Raw genomic sequence first — 24,796 nt, forward strand, 5'->3', positions numbered from 1 at the left:
GTTTAAAAGCTGGTAACCCTGAAACAAAAACTATATGTATCATAATAAAATATTTGAAATTTAATGCAAACGTTAAACTCAAAAGTGTATTATTATTATTATTATTATAATAAATTTAGCCAGGGAATAAATTCTAAGATTAAAGTCTTAAAGCACTAGCATCTAAAGGCTTTCGGTTTAATTTAAAACTCTACCGCACTTGAGATTTGAACCCACGACCATCAAGTTGTAGTCGAGAACCTTGCCTACTCGGCCACTCAGGCGGATTCAAAAGCGTAAAAACTTCGCCATAAGACGAATATCATTTTTATTTAGACATTGCCTCACTAAATATCTTGATATCCGTAAACACTATTCCTTACCTCCATTCAATTGTAGATTACTGTAATAACATAAAACCAAAAATAATAGCTTATATGCAAAGAGGGCGACCGCATGATTACCATATGTATATATATGCAAAACAAAAAAAACAAAGTTATGATAAGAATAATAAAATGAATCAAAGTAAATAAAAAAAAAAACAATCATGTATATAAACATATACTCGTGAACACACATTGAGCTTTAAAAGCAGTTCTAAAAGTTTTACAGTTGTCTGAATTCAAAAAGACGTGTTTAAGGGTTGCATTGGCATATGCATTTTGATGATACAAAAGCATCTTCGCCGTAGACTGTTTCTAACTTGTTTACAAAGTTTTTGGAAGAGTCACACTCTGACCAAACTCAAACTAATAGATATAGAATCAATTGCCCCAATTCAAATAAAGGGTTTACTCTCCGCTATTACACAAGTAGAAAATTGTATGGTGCCCGCAGTCAACAACCCATACATTTTGTACTTTTTTAATCAATGTTTACGCGACGAAGTTGAACCCCCCGTACTAGCTGCACAACCTTCTTAAAGTAATTAATGCTGCCTTAGGGGCAGAAAAATCTTTATGCTCATCTCCAGGCATCTATTATTTCAGTACTAATACATAGAGAAAACGCCAATTCCAGAAAAAAAACCACAAATAGTTAAACAAATTTCAACAAGAATTCAAAGAATCAACACTAACCAAATACTCCAGATAACATGGAATACCACAGCAGCTTTTTTAGTCCTTTAAAATACCATAACAATAGTTATGCAAGGAATAACAGCCGTATCAACAATTGTAACTCATCACATTATAATTCCACTTATCTTTATAATAACATAGAAACCAAAATCGTAATAACAATAATGGTTAGCCATTAAAAAACCAGAAAAAGAGTTTGTACCCTGAGATAGTTTTCCTCTAACATTCGCCGGGGAACCAGACGTAAACATACAAACAATATCAGGGAATCTAAACAATTATGTAGAACTCACAATACTATACAGAATAAACAGATCACAAAATAGTTTTATATGCAACAGAGAGAGAGAGATAATACCTGCTTCCAGACAAACACCTCAAACTACTCAATACAAACAAATAAACGATGGTAATTAAGTTTCTAACAATAACTACAACAAAATAGCAACCAATACAGACTGCAAAATTCACTCAGTACAAACGCCTAAACACGTTAAACTTTCACATACTAAATAATAATTAAATAGTATAATTCATTACAATTTGTACAAGAATACCAACAATATTCGACTTAGAACTCGGACAAATAACAGCAAATAATTTTTACAAACGATGTATAGATTTACATTACAAAATACACCAAAAACCGTAGACTACTGCATTCCTAAGCTAAAGAAATTAATAAACAAATCAACCAGTCATTTCAAAACAAAACCATAGAACCATCAGCTCTTACAACTCAGAGTTGTTACTGATCAGAGTTTTTATACGCATAAACTCTTCTGTTTTATCTCAACTTGAACTAAACTCAGGCATCTTGAAGAAAAAGATTCCTTAACAAATTAATACAAATGCAAAAATGGTCAAACAAAATAATGCAACTTACCATAAGATTGATCATATTCGTATATGAGAATGTACATTCTCATGAAAGAAATTTGCAAACTCTTACATATGAAATAAAAGTCTCTACTCCCTACTGACCCGAGACAATATATGCCTGGTGATATTCCAAACAATAATGGGAAGCCAAATAACATTGTCGATTATCGCAGTGAACCAAAAACAAAACTACAATTTCTTATAAAGAGCTAAAGAATTACTATGTCATTCAAAGCCAAAACGCAAGCCACTTTAACAAGAGTGGCATAAGTTTAGAAATAGGAGACTTAGTCTTGTTAAGAACCCACACAAACACCGAACATGAATCACCATACGCTGGCCCGTAAAACGTTATTCTAATACAAGAATAGAAGTAGCAAAAAACAAAAGCAAATTAGAAAATATATATATGCATGTACATACAAACATGCTGACAAGTAAAAAACTGAATGGGAAAAAGGCGGACCTATCAAGAATGTCCAATTTAAAATACTAAATATAAAAGGAATAAGGAACCATGCACATGTACGCATATGTGCGTATACATATACGTATGTGCGTATGTATATACCAACATAGAAGTCTATCTTGGAATACCTTACAATCTAGATTTTTGAAATGGATTCAGACCATTTATACGGTTCCCCAGAAATACATCGTTTTACCAAAATACCATCCTTCCAGAATTCCCTATGGAAACGTTGATGGCGCGCACAGAATTTTGAATGGTAAAATGTCTCCCGTGGGAGATTGAAATAAGAAATGCTAATCCCAGAACAGTTAGATTTGGACATTTTCGATGCATGCAGTTCTTGATTACATCGGTGCATGTATTCGAAACCAGCCAAGAAACGAATAGAAGTTTACAAAAAGAAAAAAATAGTTTAATTCATCTTATTGATTAGTGAGGGATCTACACCGGCGCCACCTTATTCTGGCTTCGATGCAGGCGGTCCCTCCAGCTGCGAGTCTGGGATTTTCTTTGCAGAAGGAGTGCGCACCGTGCAAGTTTCTAGAAGTAGACTTCTTCGTATTTAAACTGATCTGCATTATACGAGTTGTTTTCAAAAGTGTAATTTATGGTTTTTCGAGATGAAGTTGTAACAATGACATATGGAATCAACTTAAATCTACCATAGCATGTTTTATCATATTTACAAACTTTTTAATATGGCTGAAAGCGAAATTATTCGAGACTGGATAAGCGTTTGCATAATTGCTGCAAGATGAATTTAACAAAGAGAATCGTATGTACTTTACTCAATTTAGAATTTACATTTATTAATAGATTTACCATTTCTATTGCGATGTCGTACATGTTTTTGATAGGCTGATTATGATTGCAGAATCTAGTAATAACCTGCAAGTACTTAAAGTGATCAGCGAACAGAATTTCGTGACCTTCCTTTTTCGACCAATCATTTGATTTATTTATTTATTCCACTTATAGAAGAAACTCAACTAACACAATATGGCAGTCGAATTCAATTGACTCTTAAAGTAAATCTTAAATTAATTAATATTAAAACTTAGTATAAGTACAATAAGACAAATAAGAAGGAAAACAAAGAAAAAAACATGTACACAACTAGCATAGAGCCACACCCATAACCGGTACAGGACCAAATTGCAAGTGAACCCCTAAGCCATCCCAAACATGCATAAGCTTGGCAACCGATAATAGTTAACAACAATTAATTTTCGACTCATTATAACTTTTTAAGGTTAAAAGTTAGTTCAAGTACGACATAGGTAAATCGCGCGTATTAAGCAATTTTGTTTTAATGGACTTTAAAGAGTCCGTTAATGAGAATAAGTGATAGACGTCATTTAGGTTCTTGCAAACAACTCTGAGCGGGTTAAACAGTTCGTAATTATATTTGCATTGACTAAGCTTTATCAAGATAAAGTGCCTAGAGAAGCGGTTAGGGACATTAAAGCGATTGCGATTCTACGGAAAAGGAAATAAACAGTTTCACATCATCAGCATACATTAAGATCTCGCTGAATTTAATCACGGAGTGCAGATTATTGATGTATAAATTAAACAAAATGGGTCCTAAGTGGCTATCTTGAGGTACGCCAGACGTCACGGGGAATTCATCTGAGGTTATGAGGTTAAAAAAAACCCTGAATTATCTACCATTCATATAAGAGCTTAACCACTCCACTAAAAAGAAAGGTAAGCCAGAGGCTTGGTGTTTAAAGATTAGTAGTCTATGGTTAACCAAATCAAGCGCTTTGCTAAAGTCAGTGTATATGACATCAGTGCGAGAGCCACTAGAAAAAGCCTTGAAAACATGAGAAGTAAACTCAAACAGATTGGTGACCGTAGATCTTCCCGGTCGAAAACCATGTTGGAGAGGAGTAATATACGACTGCATGGAAAAGGCTATATGCTGAGCCATAATTCGCTCGAACAGATTAGGCAAGACACTCAACTTGGCAATGCCTCTGTAGTTCTCTACAAGTTGCCTACTATCACTTTTGTGAATAGGAATAAGGAAACAAGACTTCCAACACAAAAGGAAAACACCTAAATTCAAGGACTTGTTAAAAATCTTTGAGACAACACCACATACCTCGCTAGCACAAGGTATAAGTACACATGAGGGGATTCCATCAGCCCCAGGCGAGCAATTATATTTTAGAGAGCTTAATCCTTCAAAAACGTCATTTTCAGATACAACAAAGTTAGGAATTGAAATCAAATTAGAAATCGGATATGGATAGCTTGCTGATAAATCAAAATTGGCAGTTGAAAAGTTCTGTCGGAAGTATTCCGCAAAGAGATTTGAGGTTTCAAAATCATCCGAGGACTCGGAGCCATTAAAAGACACATGCGAGGGATTTATGAAAATTTTTCTTTTGGCATTAACGAACTTAAAAAAGTATTTAGGATTAGCAAACAACGAGGATTTAACAAACTGAAGGTATGTGCAATAGTATTGGCGGTTGTGGGAATTAAATTTATGCCTTGCCACTGAGTAAGCGAAAGCGGCACTGCTTCATCGGAACGGATGCAGAAATAGCTTGATTTGATATATTATAGAACGACAACAGTAAGCTATCAATACTTCAATACAATCAACCACAATATGAGAAAGATGTGATTTTAGAATGGAAACATTGATTTTATAGAAATCATAAAATTTATATGAAAAATTTGAATTTGATACGTTATGAAAGTTCATCGAACCAACATGCTTGTAATTACAGGAAATACCCAATGCTGGATGATATGGATCCTCAGGTAAACTAAATGGAAGACAACGATTAGCGTAAATCTCAGAAAAATTGGCAACGCAAAGATCAAGCAATCTACCGTTGCAATTAGGGGTACCATTGTATTGAACTAAATTGTGATTGTATAATTCATTAAAGAACACAAGGGCTCTACCAGATGTTGCGGTAGAAATCAAACAGCCAGAACTATCACTGTGACACCAAGTGACTTGAGGCAAATTGAAGTCACCCAACGCAATGACTATATCGGTAAGTTTAGATTGCTTGGCCACTTCACAAGTGAGGGCGGCCTGTTTCTTATATACAGAGATATCCGAATTTAGGGGAGTATTGGAGCAGATCACATATAAGTGTTTATTAGTAAATTTCACTCGAATGGCAATAAATTCAACGTCAAGAGTAGTTGGAAATTCAAGTGAATAGGAGGGAACTGCCGAAGAAATGGCAATTACAACACCACCAACATTGCGATGCAATCGATCGTTTCTGAAAACTTGAAGCGAATTATGGAAAAGTTCCGACGAATGTAGATCCGACTTTAAGCATATTTCAGTGAAGACCAAACAGGAAAACTACGAGCTCACTGAATTTAGAAAGGTAGAACGAATTTTTAAATTTAGGCCCCTAACAATTTGACAAATGAGAGAAAATGAGCCTGAAGATTTAGTGTTTTGAAGGGGAAAGAGCTACTGCATTAGCATTACGGGGTCGATCCTGAGGGACAAATTCCTTAATTAAGGATCCAACCGGCCACAATTGTTTATTTAACATCAAGTCCATATTTGCAGTGGGAACTAGAATTTTAGAAGATGACATAGCTACTAACTACTACTACTACTACTAACACGCTTTAAATTGACAGAAAGGGCTTTCGCTGCCAGATAACTTTTATGTTATCGACAGAGGTATCTGGTGCCAGTCTTGACAGAAATATTTCCTTTCTGGGAGGAACTGCCTTCAAGCATATGTCATTTGTACTAGGAGCAGCACGGTTTACGGATGGGGAGTTATGAGTTGGGAAAAATATAGAAGGGGTAACCACACTTGCACGAGCAGCTTGTACGACGTGCTCAGTTTGACGACCGGCGTTCGCACTCGAACAGCCAGAAGGAGAGGACGATTTACTATTATCATTATTAGTTTTAGGCGACGACGCCTGAGAAGATTGAGTGACATCAATGGGAGGAGATACCCTTGCCACTTCAGCATAGCTCAAACCAGAAGGACTTCCCGGCTTTCTTGTAACTTTTATGTTACCGACCGACTCAGCCGTAGCAGAAACGCTAACATTCTTTGTAGACTTTAAGGAATCGCTAACTTGCACCGACGAAACGGACTTAGGACAACTCAGAGGTGACGAACCACACGCTACGCTACGAATTGAAACTTTGTTAGCTTGAGAGGAAAATGACTGCGCAATATAACGACACTCATCAAACCTAGGTTTGATTATTTCAAATTTCTCCCACAAGGAGCCGAGATTTTTGCTCAAATCTGAAAAACAATTTCTGGTCTCCGTGAAGAATTTGTAGAAATCAATGTCCCGCTTTCTGCAATCAGGACATGAGCATCGTAAATATCTAAAAGGGTCAAGGACTGCATCAGCAGCACGGTCGATAATACCAGCACACTTTGCATGTCATGGTGTAAATAAGCAATCCATGTCCATTAAAAATAACAAAAGTAGCTTAGGAAGGAAAAAAAGAAACAGAAAAACTAAAAAATAGCGCGGCACAAATTTTCAGCAAATTAAAGCAAATTTCTCACTTCCCTGCCCAGTGTAAATATAGAGCGAAAGCTAAAGAAACTGTAAGATTAACAAGCAAAAAGAGAGACTTTTACTAAGAGCTTAATTGTTGATTACACTAAGTCAAAATGATTTTTTTCACATAAATGGTTATTAAATTCATATACGTTATATTCACACTTTATTGTTTTGGAGAATTTTTAAAATTAAACACGATTGAAGCAAAAAACCTAAGAAATACACTAAACAATTAAAATATTTCTTGCACAGAATAAAAACGCGACTACAACACGCACGCAGAGTTGCCAAACATCATATTTTATCATAGTTTAGCGAACATCATATATTTACGTAACGTGAAGAAGGCCGGAAACAAACAAGGAGAGAGAAAAATGAATAGCCAAACAACATTAAAGATGAAAGCAAAGATTTTCTTGTTAAAATGAAAAAGATAGTTTGCATTTTCTATGCATTTAATTTAATTATATTAATTCAATAGATAATCAACTAAGTAGGTATTAAATGTATGTTCAGCGGCACTATGCATTTTTTGTGAGAAAGAGACGGAAGATAGACACATTGTCGGTAATACTGACTTTGGGGATGCGCTATATTGAAGAAAAATTTTATGGCATGACTCATGTTTTTTTATGGGAAGAGGCACGCCTTTTTTTTTAATTTTGGGATAAAAAAAGGTGTGGTTCATCCTACCCGAAGGTCTGAATCACGCCTTTTTTGGTGTTTGCGCCCACCCGAAGGCATCCGAATGTGACCCGAATGGCATTCGTGAGAGTTTTTTTGAACCCGGGGGTTCGAGATGGATGTTCATGTTCAAAGATGTTGTTGTGATGTTGTTGTAAACCTATGTTAAAAACGAAGTATACCCTACCCTGCTACGTCGTTAATTGTGCTGTGCATTGTGCATTATGACACATTTTTTGTACTGTGAAAATTTTTTGTGGTTTTACTTGTGCTTTGTTTTTCAATTCATTTACTAACCTATCTTAACTTATCTTATTAAAGGATGACCTTTATTTATTTTTTAGCCGCAAAAAGACGCAGAACTTGTGCAAAAATATTCTTGTGTTATTAATCACCTGCGCTAAAAAGAAAAGAATTAATTAATTAATGTACGGGATGCTATTAATACGAATTTTGGTTTTATCCAGAGCATCATGTGGTAATCTTGCAATGTATATATGTATGTGTGTGTACGCGTAGTAGGGTGTTATTCATACTCATTTCATTTTGGGCTTACACAGAGTGTTGCAAAAGCAAGTTCTAAACTTAGCGTACCCTACAACATAGGAAGTTTGTTGTATGTCAATGTATTACTATTGTAAGGTAAATATAAGCAAGACAAACACAAAAAAAATTGAATTAATTAAAGAATATTTGTTTGTTTTTGTATAAGGCGATATTTTTAGGAATTTTGAGGTTTTTAGAGAAATGTATGAGGTAAAAAATTGAATTAATTAAAATCTATTTTATTTTTGGGAACTTTAGAAGAATGTTTGAGGTAACCCCAAAATATTGAATTAATTAAAAACTATTCTATTTTTGAGAATTTACGTTTGAGGTAACCACAAAAGCATTTAATTAATTAAAAAATATTGTATTTTTGGGAACTTTAGAACTTTTTAGAAGAAGGTTCGAGGTAACCACAAAAAAATTTAAATTAATTAATTAAAAAATTATATTTTTTGGAATGTGATGAAAAGGTGTTATTTAGAGAAACTTTGGGTTTTTCCGAAGAAATGTTACATGTATAAGAGATTTATAGCATACACAACATCATAGCTATTATCATATTTACGAGATTAGATTTTATGGTATAAAAGGCGTCTAGCATTTAGAAGTATATAATATTCTAAAATATATCATCAATAGTATTTGAATAGAATATATTTATCAAAAAATAATATGGATATGATAAAAGTATTAAATAATATTGGCGAGAGTCCAGCATATGAGAAGAAAATTATGTCGCTGAAGGACTTTCTTTCTCTCCACCCTTCCTCTACAATTTAGATAGTATAAATAAGTAGATTTTTGGAAAATATACATCAATATTGTGCTAAAATTTGAAATTGTCAAGTGTCACATATATTTAATAAAGAAAAATGGTAAATTTTACATGAGATTTTTGCGGTGGAACATATAAGCAAAAGTTCTCCTTATATCGGCACTTAAGGATGCATCATGAATTCAATTGTTTAACGGGTGAAGTGAAATTTCCATCTTTAAAGGATTTCATTAAAAATCAACATTCGGTGAATCATATTCGGAGGAAGGAAGAAAAAGATGTATACCGTGATAAGTGTGAAATACTTGTAATGAAAGATATGTGGCCTTATCATTTACGTACAAACTTCCATAAGGACAATTGGAATAAATGGATGGATATGAGTGTGCGTTGAATCCACATTTCAGAATCGCATTGAAACGTACAAGTGGGAGAATAGAAACAAGAAAAATTTAATTCCGGAAGACTTTCTCACTACCATCGAGAACAATGTAATAAGGGCATTAAAAAATACTACTAAACATATAAATATTAAATTTAATTGCACATTATTCTGTAAGCTTAATGAAGGAAGGCTGTGAAGAGGAAAAGTCTTGTGAGAAGTCTTCTCACATCAAACAAAAATGAAAGTGCTAAGTTCATATCAAACAGACCAAGATATTCATACAATTTTCACAGACCAACGCAATATCCTCTTGAAAAAAATTAGTGAATTTCAAGAACGCGACAGTGGATGGACCTTAACAGAAATTTCACACCTTGAAATTAATATTAACAAATATCAACCTATAAAAGCATCGTCTTATATACGTTTACCTATGAAGACATACAAAAAACACGCTTGCATCAATGTACAAAACAGTGATGAGTACTGTTTTAAATAGGCAATAATATCAGCCATGTATCCAGTTGATTCTCAAGGAAATCCAAAGAGATGTGCATCATATGAAATTGTAGATATTCGTGCTGACATTATAGTGTTGCGTAATAAAGTAACCTTAAATTTTGAAAATTTGAATTTTCTATTGACGATGGATAACGTGAAAGGCTTTGAGCTACAAAATCCAGAAATAAGTGTAAATTTGTTCGGTCTTCAGGATGATATTATTGTGGGTCCATATTATTTTACGCAAGAAAAAAAGCTAAATCATATTAACCTGTTGCTTTTGCAAGAGAATGAAAAATTTCATTATGTTTGGATTAAGCATATGTCGAGGTAGGTTAACTAGTATGTAAAAAAAAATTTTCAATGCTTATTAATATGTATGTGTGTGTGTTTATATGCAATTACAGATTAATCAACTCAAAATTGACGAAGCACAATAGGTTGATGTGCATATGTAACGTATGCTTAATTCATTCTCGCTGTGTGGATGCATTGAAGAGACATAAGCAGGAGTATAAAAAAATGGTAACACAATTACCTAGCATAGATGATAGTATACTTACATTTAAGGATTTTAAGTACCAATTGGATGTACCTGCTGTGATTTATGCTGATTTTGAATGCATTTTAGAACCAGTCAACATGCAAAATTCAACATACATCCAATCGGTGCAAAAGCATGTTCCATTGGCTTACAGTTATTATGTTTAGTGTGCATTCGATAAAAGCTTAAAAATATTTAGAATATATAGTGGAGAAAATTCAACAAGGCATGTTTTTGAAAATCTAGTCCAAGATGTATTTACAATAATTATTTATGTAAAGTTAAACTTATGAATACCTTGACGTCTGCGGTACGTGAGAGACAAAAAACTGATACATTTTGTCACATTTGTGGGAAATTGTTTTTACCTCTCGAAAACAGGGTAGCTGATCACTGTCATTTGACAGGTGGTTATAGAGGACCTGCTCATAATAAGTGCAATTTGGAATATAAGGTTGCAATATTTGTTCCCATATTTTTCCATAATCTTTCAGCGTACGATTGTCCCTTGATTATTGGGTAACTTTCTATTAAGGGTAGCATAAGTATTATTCCACAAAATAAGGAATTGTACATTTCCATATCTAAGCGAATAAGTTTAGGTGAAAAAGAGTTCATTGATCTGCGTTTTTTAGATTCATTTAAATTTATGCCAACAAGTTTACAAATACTGGCTGAACACAGATTTAATTGTTGTAAAATCCGTTTATCACAACACTAATGATTTCAATTTGATGAAACGTAAGGGAGACTTTTCTTATGATTATCTAGACTCTATTAATCGCCTCTAAGAAACCCAATTACCACCTGGTTCATGCTTTTTCAATAAATTAATCAATGAAGCATGTAGTGTAGACGATTTGAAAATTTCCGAAAAGTATGTAAAAATATTTACAAGTTAGACCCTTGTCAATATTATACTATGCCTGGTCTATCTTGGGTTGCAAAGTTGAAGACAACACAAATAGAATTGGAATTATTGACTGACATTGAAAAATATAATTTTATTGTTCGAGTTGCATTCTTGGCATTGTTCAATGTTCTAAAAAATATTATTTAGCTCACAATAAAAATTTAAGCGATTATGATCCTACTCAAGAATTAAATTATCTAATTCATTTGGATGTAAATAATTTATATCGTTATGCTATGTCACAATGTCTACCCCATAAAAATTTTGAATGGATGAAAGATGTGGAAAATTTTAATTTACATGAGGTGAAAGATGGCTCAGAAATATTGGAAGTAGATTTAGAGTATCCATCTTCGTTACATGACTATCATAACGACCTACCGTTTTGTGCTGAAAATAAAAAAAATGCACACATGAAATGTATTAAATTAGTAACGGATTTTAACGATAAAACGCATTACGTTATACATTTTCGCAACCTTCAACAATGCATTCGACATGGTGTTATTTTGTAAAAAATACACAAAATTCTTAAATTCAATCAGTCGGATTGGTTTAAAAAATACATTGGTTTGAATAATTATCATAGAGCATTAGCTAAAAACTCTTTTGAGCAGAATTTCTTCAAGTTACTGAATAATGCTATCTACGGCAAGACTATGGAAAATGTAGACAAAAGAAAAGTTATTAAAATAGTCTGTGAATGGGAGAATAGCGGTAGAAGGTTGGGGGCGAGAAGTCTTACAGCTGAACCAACTTTCATAGTTCACTCAAGGTTTCTGATGAAATGATTGTGATTCAAATGAATAAAGTACGTGTTGAGTACAAGCCAATAAGCCAATTTACATTGGTTTTACCGTCTTAGAATTATCCAAATGGAAAATGTACAATATCCATTATGATTATATGAAGCCTGAATATAAGGAAAATATTAATCTAAATTATATGGATCCGTTTATTCATGATATTGGAACAAATGACTTATATGATGACATTCGAGATGATATCAGCTATCATTTTGATAGATCCGCATATCCTTTACAAAATATTTTCGATTTTCCATTATTGGATAAGAAAGAAGCAATGATGAAAGATGAATGTAATGAAAAAATAATGAAGGAATTTATTGGTTTAGACCAAAAATGTATTCCATTAAAATCGATGAGGAGAGAAGAGAAAGTAAGAAAATTAATGGTGTAAAACATTGTGTTACAGCTAAGCTAACCGTTAATGACTTCAGAGTGTGTTTATTTAAAAAAAAATTGTATTATGATACCATGAATGTTTTCCGATCAAAGATACGTCAATTGTATACACAACATATTAATAAACTAGTTTTAAGCTACTTAGATGATAAAAAATTTGTAAGAGAGGATGGTATTAATACATATGCATGGCGTTATAAAATAAAGAATAATGATAACTACAAAAACAAGAAACATTTTTTTCTTATTTATTTATTTATATTTATTGAAAAGGAATTTCAAGCATAAATGACCGCAATTAAAAGTGTTAAATTTTGGTTTTCGTCTTTAATTGTATTGGATGGGTGATTTTAAGTAATTCACTATTTCAATTGGAGGTTATAGATTTCAAAAACTATCAAAATATTGTCTATAGTTGTATTTTTTATAGTAGGCTACCCAATGTGTTTCAGGAGCGTTTGAATTATCTAAATTAACAATACCACATCCTTGTGCTAATGGTTTCTTAGGTAAAGAATCATGCATAAAAACACCTCTGAAATGCTGTTAACCGTCGATTAGGTAGGTTGTTTAAAAGTCTTTTGGAGCTGGTCTGTAATAAAGTCCACATCCCTCTCTATAGGGTTTAAGTTATAAACCTCTCCCCATAGCAATTGATTCCATGTGTCTATTATGACGAGTAGCTTCTGCTAATTGTTCTCTTCCATTTTTTATACCATTTACTGCTTTAACTATAGCTGATCCACCTGTAGCCAAACCTCAAGTGCTGACAATGCTGTTAAGCTCTAAAGGAAGGAATCCCCCAAGTTTTGGCATTGGGATAACTCTCGGTATAGCAGCATTACCCTTGTTACTCATCCTTAATTTTGAATGTATTGCATTCTGAGGTATTTTTACCGCATCCGTGATATTATTTGGTCTTTATTTTTTCAAGATATTTAAAGTCTTTTTAACAGCGGTTAAAAATAGCTTTCTTCCACCGCATGTTCCTCCTTTTCTTCCTCTTCTATTTTTTCCCGCCTTTTTTCTCTTAACTTTTCTTACATATGTCGTCTTTTTCTTCCTGCTAGTCTTACTAGCACTCATACCGAGGCCAAATTTCACTTTTGCCTTTATTGCTTTCCAAGCGTTTATACGTTCTTTTAAATTACTATCTTTAGATTTTACTCGTTGCCAGGCTTTCTCTGTTAATATCTTATCAGCTTGATGTCTCTTATTAGCGTCTTCTGATTGTGAATATGCAATATCATGTTCTCTACAAGCTACATCCACCGGGTTTATTCCTAAACGTATTGCTAGTTTCGTTCCTGGACCACAAAGCTGATAGCCAGGTAAATGTATTTCAATAAGTGATGTATTTATTAGGTTGTGTACGCAACCTCGTGCAATCTTAGACTGATTGTATATGTCTCTTTTATTAGAGTTTATAACCATTTTTTTATCGTTTTATATACAATAGGATCAGCATCAAAAATCAAAATGATATATATTTGTATATACAAATGGTATTTATATATAAAAGCAAATTCGTTTATCATTATGCGTTTAGTTAAACAATCGAAACAAATCGTTGTTAAGAATGCTGACGATGTGTGTTTGCAGAAAGGAAAGACTAAAATTATACATAGTACTCTATTACCGAATTCAATACAATCGTTAATTATGGGACCATCAAATTGTGACAAGACAAATGTTATGATTAGCCTAATAGGAAGTCCTAATGGTCTCAGTTTTAAAAACATCTACATATATACAAAATCTTTATGTCAACCAAAATATCGTTATCTGCAGGCACTAATTGATCCGATAAAGGATATAAACTTATTTACATTTTCAGAAAATGAAAAAGTTATAAGCCTATATAAGGCAAAGCCACATTTAATAATGATATTCGATGATGTAATATGCGATAAACAAAATACTATAAGGAATTACTTTTGCTTGGGTAGACATAAACACATTGATTGCTTTTATTTATGTCAAACATATACGAGAATTCCTAAACATTTAATACGTGATAATGCAAATATGATAGCAATATTTAAACAAGATGAAATGAATGTGAGACATACATACAATGACCATGTTATCGGTGATATGTCATTTAAGAAATTTTTAACGATTTGTAGTAAGTGCTTGAAAGATAAATATAACTTTGTTGTTGCGAGCAAGGATTATCCAATTGATAACAGGCGATATCGGAAAAGTTTCGATAATTTCGTACTGTTTACTTTGAATAAACATATTCTATCTTACTCGTAATTTGTTTAGATGTATTTGTTTAATTTAAATACACTTGCATTTGCGCAGTCACTTTGTGTGTTTGTCTGTTTGGTATAACTGACCTCAGAGAATAATATCGTTTTGTTACATAATCCACACCTTGAAGTGTGTCGTCTTTGTTCATATTAATTTGCTTATATTGCATTTTTGTGGCACAATTTAAGCTGTTCATATTTCTGGAAGTAAATGAACGCAAAAATGCAAGTGCATCATTTTATGATTTATATTATATCATAAAAATTCTGAGTTAGTTTATGAGAATGGTAATTTATAATCTACTTTTTTAACAATAAAATTCGTCTTTGTGTAACAAATCGATCACTTCCCCTTGGTATTTATTCATAGCGGTTTCTTCCAGTTACAAATGCTGGAAAAACCAAATAAAAAGGAGTGGTACAACCAGATGTAACATTTGGTCGGCTCCTACCGACTAAGTTAGGCTCCAAAACCATTTTGTTGTTTAAATATACCGTATAATACGGTTTCATCCCTATTTGTTTGTTAGTGTCCACGTCGGACACGCTAATAGATAAAGTCAAAGGCACAACCAACAAAAAATTTTGACTAAACACATACCGTTCAGTTAGTTAGATTAGATATAAAGCTGATCATTATTGGATATAGAGCAGATTACAAATGAGTAACGAATTGTTAAAAGATATTATAAAGACACGAGAAGTGTTGAAAGCGAAGCTAAGAAGTATTAAATTGAATCAAATAGAGAAGGTTAACTTATTGGAAGACACATTTCAGTCTATAACGCAGCCTTTGAAACGGATAATTAAAAAACTTGATAATAAAAATTCGACACCGCTGACGTCATCATTAACGAATGATTCGATAGAAAATCATAACAATGGCGGTGATGAAGGTGACGACGACGATGATGTAAATAATATTGATTATAATGATGTTGAGGTTGAGGCAGATAACGATGTTGCGATGGGTAATAATGATATTGAAATGCCTACATATAATTCATTATTAAATTATAGATATAAACCAAACGGAGTAAAAAGAAGAAAAACTAAAACAAATTTATTGAAGCATGGAAAGAGTAGAAGTAGTGCAAAAACTAAAAAGAATTTATTAAAGTATGGAAAGAGATACCCGTCTAACCGCAACTGCGCCTACAAATGTAGTTCATGATACAAAAGATTTTCCATATGTTGATTACGTAGGTAATCAAGACGAAGGAGGAGTTGATTTTCATAATGCAGAAGAAGACATGAATATTGATGAAACGTCTTTGGAAACATCATCATTATCATCAGGGAATACACCACTATTAAACAACAACAACAACAGCAAGAATAAGAAAAGGTTTAGAATTAAAAAGAGTTTAAAGCGGAACATCGACAAGAAAGGCCTTAAAGTAGAGAAGAGTTTAAAAGGGTTGAGTCATTTAAAAAGAGAAAAGAAAGGAAATTCGTTTCAAAGAAGGAAAGCTACAACAACAACAACAGCAACAACACCAACACCAATTACAATTAAACAAAAAAAAAGATGTTAAAACGAAAGAATTCTACGCCACTAGATGGTTTTGATAATAATAACGGCTGAAAACGTCACACATATCTTTCAATCAGAAACGAAAGAGTAAATCACAATTGAATACTGATAAAAAATGGAATAAAAATGTGAATAATAGCAATGATGCTAACATTAATTCAAATAAAAATCCACTCTATAGTGTTATATGAACACTTATTAATAATGAAAAGGTAGATAAAATTTATGGTTTTACTGTAGATGTAAAGGGAAATTGGCGATATGGAAATAATAAATTAAAATTTAATAGAGATAACACTATCAATTTAGGAAATATTAAGTGGGCTATGACGCCAGGTCTGTTCTAGCTCATGTTTCACTCAAAGCCTCAGCATTATACAAAAAGAGATTTGATAAAATATAAAGATATTCAAATAAATACAAATGTATACAAACGTCATTATTAACCAGACGCGCAAATTAAAGGTACAAAAGCATTTAAATATCAACGTCTAATAAGGCCATTATTTAATAAGAAATCAAATCTTCTAATTAATGGTAGTGGACTATCATTAAAATCATTAGACACTCGCAAACCTATCTAACCTATTGGGACGATCCTAACGAGCTAGTTGATAGATTACGCTTACTTCTTTCTTCCGAAAGTGCTGGACACAATAATCACAGAAACGAAATAATCTCAATTAACTGATAATAATTATGACTTCTATATATAAGTTTGAAGAAGGTTAATTAATCATCATTAGTATAACAATTCAAAGTTAAAGATAAATTTATTGAAAACGCTTGGCATTAGTATAAATAGTAATCGCACAGATCTTCATAAGAAAAGACTTTGTAATTTAATTACACCTACAGACCCCAATGATGCTGTAACGAAAGCATAACTGCTAAGAAAAAATGATGTGTAAACAGATAGTGTAAACAATCTAATAACTACTACATATGAAATAGTTTCAAAACTCATATGATTTACAAATACATAGTATGAAAAACAAATAGATGAATTATACACGACAATCAAAAATGATATTAATAGCGACGCTAAACAAATTGAGATAACTCTTAAGAATCAACTAATTAATGCAAATAAAAGCTATATAAATAAAATTGAGGAGCGATTCGATAAAATTGAAGAACATATTTTCAAATGGATTGGAGTGGAATAACTGCAAAAAAATATGATAAACAATTGAATAGTATGAGATGTGATTTAACAAAACTACGAACTACCCTAACAAGCAACGTTGAAGAAGATGTTAAATTAATTGAACAGACTGTTAAAGCGTATTTGTATAATGAGAATAAGAAATTTATAAATAAGACTGAAGAACGATTTCAAATAATTGAGGACTGCTTTTTCAAATCGATTCGTTTAAAGGAACGACAACAACAAGACAAGGATGTAGAAAAAAGGAAAACTTACTAAAAGAAGTAATATAAAAATTTTTTTATATAAAAAACAACAACAAGACGAGCAAACAAACAAAAATACATTAATTCGCATGGAGTTTGCATGATGGATCTAAACAAAGATAAAAGAGATATAGTTAATGAACTACACAAACAAGCACGTAAACATTTCAGAAGAAGACGAGTTGTCATCAAAGGAATTGATGATTTGTGGCAAGCAGGTCTCGTTGAAATGATAAGCTATACAGTACAAAATAACGGTTATCGTTGTCTTTTAACAGTAATGGCTACATTTTCGAAAAAGGCTTGGGCTATGGCGGTGAAAAACAAAACTGCTCAAAACGTAACGAATGCTATGAAGAGAATTTTTGAGAAAAGTCATGGCAAACCGAAAAATATGCATACTGATGATGGTAAAGAGTTTTTCAATAATCAATTTCATCAATTGATGCAAAACAATCATATTAATCACTATTCAACATATAGCGTTCTGAACGCGTCCATAGTAGAACGATTTAGTAGAACATTAAAAGGAATGATGTGGAAAGAGTTTATTTTTCAAGGAACCTATAAATGGGCTCATTCATATAAGAACCTTGTCGATAAATAAAATAACACATATCACAAAACGATAAAAATGACACCAAATCAAGTGAATTCTTCAAATGAGAAATCTCAGCTGGATATGGTATACAGCAATTTAAAAATATTCAAAAGACTAAAGTTCAAAATAAACGATTATGTACGAATGAGTATATATAAACATCAATTTGAGAAGGGCTACACACCCAATTGGACTACGGAGATCTTTAGAGTGAAAACTATAAAAAATACAAATCCAAATACATATTTGCTAGAAGACTATCAGGGGCGTGAAGTTAAAGGTGGATTTTATGAATATGAATTAATGAAAACTACATTTTCCCACATGTATTTGTTTGAAAAAGTTGTAAAGAGAAGAGGAAATATGGTCTATGTTAAATGGTTAGGATTTTCTTCGGAGCACAGCTCTTGGATTAATATAAACAATATGTCTTCATAATAAAAGCTATCATAGACATTCTTAGATAATTTATTCACTCATCAGACGGTAAGATGTCAATACACTAACCTTAAATGGGAACTCCTCGTTACTTATTGCAAAATATCTTCCCGCAATTGAGCTTGATGAAAATTATATTTGCGGACTAATAAGTTTCGGTACATATCATTCATTTCCAAATGTCGATCGGGAAAATAACTTATTTCATATTGGTAACCATCAAATCACAATTCCTATTGGTTCATATGAGTTTTCTGATATAGCCGATTTAATTATAAGTAAATATCATGATGTTAATGAGAAAGGGGGTATACTCAATATTCAAGCCAATTATAATACCTTACAAACACGTATAAAGAGTACAATAGATCCAATTTACTTCGATAAGAAGCGTTCGATTGGATCATTATTGGGGTTTAGTAAGAGAAAATTACAACAAGGTATAGAACACTATTCAGATAAAACAACCGATATAACGAATGTAATGTAATGTAATTGAATGTAATATTGTAAGTGGATCTTATATAAACAATGTATCAGCGCATAATCTTCATCCGTTCTCATTTACTGTTAGTCCAGGTTATAAAATTGTAGAGATACCGACTAATGTAATATATTTACCTATAAATACAAGAACGATAAATTCTATTGTTTTGAAAGTTGTCGATCAATCTGGTAATTTAATAAATTTTTGGTGGAGAAAAAATTTTTAATGTTTTCTCTTTTGCAGATATGCATTATCAATTTTAAATAGAAGAGAAGAGAAGCAACGTGATCAAAATAAAAATATATAACAAAACCATATATTTTTATACAGACAACGAAAGTGAACTTTATTGAATATTATATATTGAAATAAACTTAAAATGAATGAGAATTATATTCAAAAAAGAAAAATTTTCTTTTTAGCACACATGATTAATAACACACAAGAATATTTATACAAGTTCTCACACAAATACATACATTGCAAGATAATTAAGCGAAACAGCGTAAGATTTTTAATTATGAAGATTTATTTGGAAGAGTCTTTATAAATAACTATAGGGTAGTGTTAGGCATTTAATGGTGAGAGAGAATATTTTTGTACAAGTTCTAGGTCTTTTTGCGGCTAAAAAATAAATATAGGTCATCCATTAATAGTGTTAAGATAGATCAGTAAATCAATTGAAAAACAAAGCACAAGTAAAACCACAAAAAATTTTCACAGTACAAAAAATGTGTCATAATGCACAATGCACAGCACAATTAACGACATAGCAGGGTAGGGTATACTTCGTTTCTAACATAGGTTTACAACAACATCACAACAACATCCTCGAACATGAACATCCATCTCGAACCCCCGGGTTCAGAAAAACTCTCACGAATGCCATTCGGGTCACATTTGGACGCCTTCGGGTGGGCGCAAACATCAAAAAAGGCGTGATTCAGACCTTCGGCTAGGATGAACCACACCTTTTTTTATCCCAATATTAAAAAAAAGGCGTGCCTCTTCCCATAAAAAAACATGAGTCATGCCATAAAAACATTGAAAACAATTGTCATTATCCTCAGCAGTTCTCAAACCTTTTCAAATGAGTGATTATTTCACAATTTAATAAATAATAGACAACCATAAGGCATAATGGCCCCGGGGCCGCAAGATAAAAACTCAAATGGATTTCATCTATTAGCGGACGTATCCCCCCAAAGAAAACGAATTAAAAATTCGGTCTTTCCGGTGCTGCCAATTAGTGATATCACTCCTATTATTAAAAAATATGTTGTGATTTCTCCAACTGATCCTTCCATAACAATTTCGCAAATCAGCCCTTTTGCTATTAAAAAAGCACTAGATAGCATTACAACGTATATAGACTCTATATCGATTCTACGCGATGGGAATTTACTTGTCCTCGTTGGGAGCTAGCGCGCAACCGAAAAGCTCAGAAAATCGAAATCATTAGCTAGTTTATGCGCTATATTCGCTAAAGTGCATGACAAACTAAACTCGTTTGAAGGCGTAATTTATGCCCCATGCTTAAATCATGTGCCGGAAGATGATGTTGTACGCGAAATGGGCAGTCAAGTAGTGACTGAACTCTATAAATTGACTAAATGAAATGAGAATGGAAAAAACCGCTCTCCTACAGGAAAAATTATATTGACTTCCTGCCGCTATCGGCTACTGCCAACCGTTGATGTAGCTTCGTACAAATGTAAAGTAAAACTCTACATTTCAAATCCTATGAAGTGTAATAACTGCCAACGCCTTGGTCAAACGGTAGAAAATGCACCAGTGCTCCATCTTGTGCTAACTGTGGACTTCCTCCACATGCTGAAAACTGTACGCGTAGCTTCTGCTTAAGTTGCAACGATCAACACTCCGCGTTAGACAAACAATGCCCACGTTTTATACATATGCGTGTAATTCTAAAAATCAAAACAGAAAATTACTGTAGCATGGGCGAAGCGCGCCGCAAGTACCGGGAAATTAATCCATCTGGAACCCAGAGAATTCGCAAAAGCAATACCTACGCTGTTGTCGCCTCGCAAATCGAGCCTAATAAGCCTTTCACTCCAACTCCTTCTAACGAAAAATCTCTTCTACCATCAACCAAATATAATATTGCTAAACCAGTTCCCGCTAATAATATTAATGAAAAAATCAAAACAACAGCAATTATTGAAAAAATTAAAACAACAACACATATGCCAAAATCTAATAAACTAATTCCCCCAGAATCACCAGTTCTCAACTCTGCTCAACATATTACAAGCTGTAATGAATTCAATCTTTCATCCCTCAATCAACTGTCAATTTCAAATTATTCCCGTGTGCCCACTCGTTGCACTTCATATATAGGCAACCACCTTAGTACAGATTATTCTGCTGGTAAGAACAAATTATTCACGCAAAATTCTTATAGGGACATTTTCGACGGAGACGATGACATGAAAACTAAACCTACTTTCCACTCCATGTCACTAAAATTAAATAGAGTTTTTAAAATTCTACAATGGAACATTAAGGTACTTCTTGATAATTTTGATGAACTCCGTTCACTCGTAAGTGATTTCAATCCAACCTTTATATCGCATCAAGAAATCCATTGTAGAACCTCTTTTAATCCTATTCCACCCAAATCATATGCTAGATCACGAATGCTAATCAAAATTTATATTCCAAACATAGAGTTGGTGTTTTCATAAATTAAAGTACACCTCACAAACGCATAAATTTAAGCTTAAACATACAAGCGATACAAAAATCGTAAATATAAAATTTACAGTGCTTTGGCTCTATATCCCACCTTCGCAATCGTGTTCTCAACAAGAACTCTACAATTTATTCTCTGTACTTTCCCCCCCCATTAATTATATGCGGTGACTTTAACAGCTGGAATACCATCTGAGGCTCAACAGTGAACAACATTCGTGGCACTGTTTTAGAAAAGGCCTTCATTCAAAGCAATCTCTGCATTCTCTCTCTTACATTGATTTAACATGTTGCTCTCCGTTTCTTCTTTCTTTGGTTTTCTGGTCTATTTCTGATGATCTACATAATAGTGATCACTTTCCAATCATAATCGATCTTAAACTTTCAACGTCCTCTGCTACTCCAGCAAAATAACAAAATTTCTCCTAGATAGAGCGGATTGGATACACTACTCCAAACAGGTGCAGTCATATTTGAATTCAAAGTCATTTAACGGGAACTGCAACCATGATACTGCTATTATGTCTAAAGCGATTCGCACGGCTGCTCACCTTTCTATTCCTCAATCCAACATCTCTTTTAAACCAGCTAGGGTTCCTTGGTGGAACAACACGCTTTCGTTTTTGAGAAAAAATAAAATGAATCTATGGCACCGCTTTAAGAGATGTCCTGATCATGATCTTTTGTTATTATACAAAAAGGCCAATGCCCTATTCAGGAAGGATCTACGAAAATCAAAGGCACTTAGTTTCGAACTTGTTTCGAGAGGAATTCACAGACATACATCAATCAAAGTTGTCTAGAATAAAATCAACAGACTCAATGGGACCTCAAATCTGAACGAAATCTCTGCCATCTGCAATCCCAATGGAAATTTAACTGATGCAGATGAGATTTCTAATTACTTTGGACAAATATGGTGCGAATACTCCTCTGACAGCAACTTCTCCAGTACTTTCATCGAAAATAAAAGGACTCCCAAATTGTATTGACAGATGTGCCACCTTCCTGGAAAATTACATATTTACCTTAGAACTTGAAAGTTTTCTCTCCAAATCGAAGGAGAGGACACCTGGTCTAGACCGCATTTCCTACCAAATCATCAGTGCGCTGTCTAATTCAAGTAAAAAGAAATTACTGGACCTATATAATACGGTATTTTTACCTAGCCATATACCCTACATATGGAACCTGGCAGCAGTTGTTCCAATTTCAAAGTCAAAAAATGTCTTCATCGCATCGGACTATCGCCCAATCTCTCTTTTATCTGGCCTCTCAAAGGTATTGGAAAAGATTATGGGATCTGGATTATCTTGGTTTCTTGAGTCCAAGAATCTGATAACAAAGCAACAAGTTCATTTCAAGCGGTGAAGAGGATGCATCGACGCTCTGTTACATATTGATTATTTTACAAGTAAGGCAATTTCCGAACGAAATCATGTAACAATTCTCTTAATTGATTTCGAAAAAGCATTTGACAGAGTTCGTCTTCATTTTATTTTAGGACTCTTGAAATCATGGAATGTGGGACCCTAATTTTTCAATTACATCAAATCATTCATGTCGCATCGGCCGTTTAAAGTTAGAATCAACAATCATGTCTCTGATTCCTTTCCGCTAATGAATGGAATTCCGCAAGGATCTCCTCTTTCTGTGACGCTTTTACAAATCGCCTCCAACGAAATTAGTAAAATTTTTTGCCGTGTAGCGAGAATCGAACATTGTCTCTACGCGTACTATGTATACATTTTAACAGAAGAAAAAGATAGCACGAAGGCAATCGACATCTTGAAACCTATTGGACGAGAGATCTCCACATGGGCAAACTCATCAGGCGCTAAAATTTTTATACAAAAATAAAAAAAAATGCATATATGTCGAAAGCAGATATGCGATGCAGGAAATCTACTGATGCATTACCAGTACTAAACGTGCAGACGCTGCATATGCTCTTGCTCACTTTTTCCAACAAACATCGTTGGAAAGCACACTGTCTTCGGTTAAAAAATTCTATTTTAACAAGGGTGAATTACATACAGTACGTTGATTGGAGAAGCCATGCCCATATTAACACTATTGCGTATCTTACCAAAATGCGTGTGTTAAGCAAGATTGACTATGCTTTGATAATTTGTGGCAATAGCTGCAAATCTAATATCAACATCCTTAAATCGGTCTACCACCAAGCCGTCAGAGCAAGTTGTTATGCTTTTCGAACGACGCCCATAAATAATATTATAATTGAAACTGGTCTCCCAACTTTAGAAAATAGACTGTATGAGTTAAAAGCTAAAATAGTCCCTAAGCTTCTTAATTCAAACAAATCCATTCTCGGTGATGACGTAAGAAAGATTATTATTGCGAAGAAAATTCGAAAGTGACCATCTGCAATTGACTATTGTTTGTACGTCGCAGTAGAATGGAATATTCCCTTAAAAATTTCCCGCTCTTTTGGTGTTAAACCCCCATGGATTTTGAAAGACTGCTCTTTTCACATCTTGCTGTCTAAGCACAAGAAGGAAGACACTCCAAGTTACGTCTTCAGGAATCTAATAGCAGAAAAAACCCAAGTATTGGAGTGTACTGGTTGAAATCTTTTATACACAGACGGCTCAAAATCTCCTGGTCTGCCTCCTGCTTGTGCTACAGGACAGATTCTTCTCAATCACATTCTTCACGAAAGTACTTCAACGTTCAGATTCGAAGCCAGAGCTATCCTTCACGCTGCGAACCTTGCCCATAAAAGCAAACTCAAAACCGTCATTGTCTGTATTACAACCTATTCGGAACGCTTCGACTTCGAAATGGAGCACCATCAACAAATTAAGGAA

General features: G+C 33.4%; 2 protein-coding genes across 10 annotated transcripts in view; one reads left to right on the plus strand and one right to left on the minus strand.

The window, feature by feature from the left end:
* Window positions 1-24,796, minus strand: part of LOC119643792 — a 296,314-nt gene that overhangs the window by 222,751 nt on the left and 48,767 nt on the right. Inside the window, exon 1 of one of the 9 annotated variants that reach the window (XM_038043283.1) lies at window positions 7,939-8,008. The exons of the other annotated variants lie outside the window; for them this stretch is intronic. The gene's annotated coding sequence lies outside the window, so the exon portion shown is untranslated. Of the gene's footprint in view, window positions 1-7,938; window positions 8,009-24,796 lie in introns of those variants that run through there. 9 annotated transcript variants of the gene reach the window in all.
* On the plus strand, window positions 17,828-19,253 carry LOC119643788. Its single transcript, XM_038043269.1, has 2 exons — window positions 17,828-18,134; window positions 19,027-19,253. Exons 1-2 carry the CDS (start codon window positions 17,828-17,830, stop codon window positions 19,251-19,253), a joined length of 534 nt encoding a protein of 177 aa, XP_037899197.1.

Source organism: Glossina fuscipes, unplaced genomic scaffold (assembly GCF_014805625.2).
Source record: "Glossina fuscipes isolate IAEA_lab_2018 unplaced genomic scaffold, Yale_Gfus_2 61646, whole genome shotgun sequence".
NCBI lineage: Eukaryota > Metazoa > Arthropoda > Insecta > Diptera > Glossinidae > Glossina > Glossina fuscipes.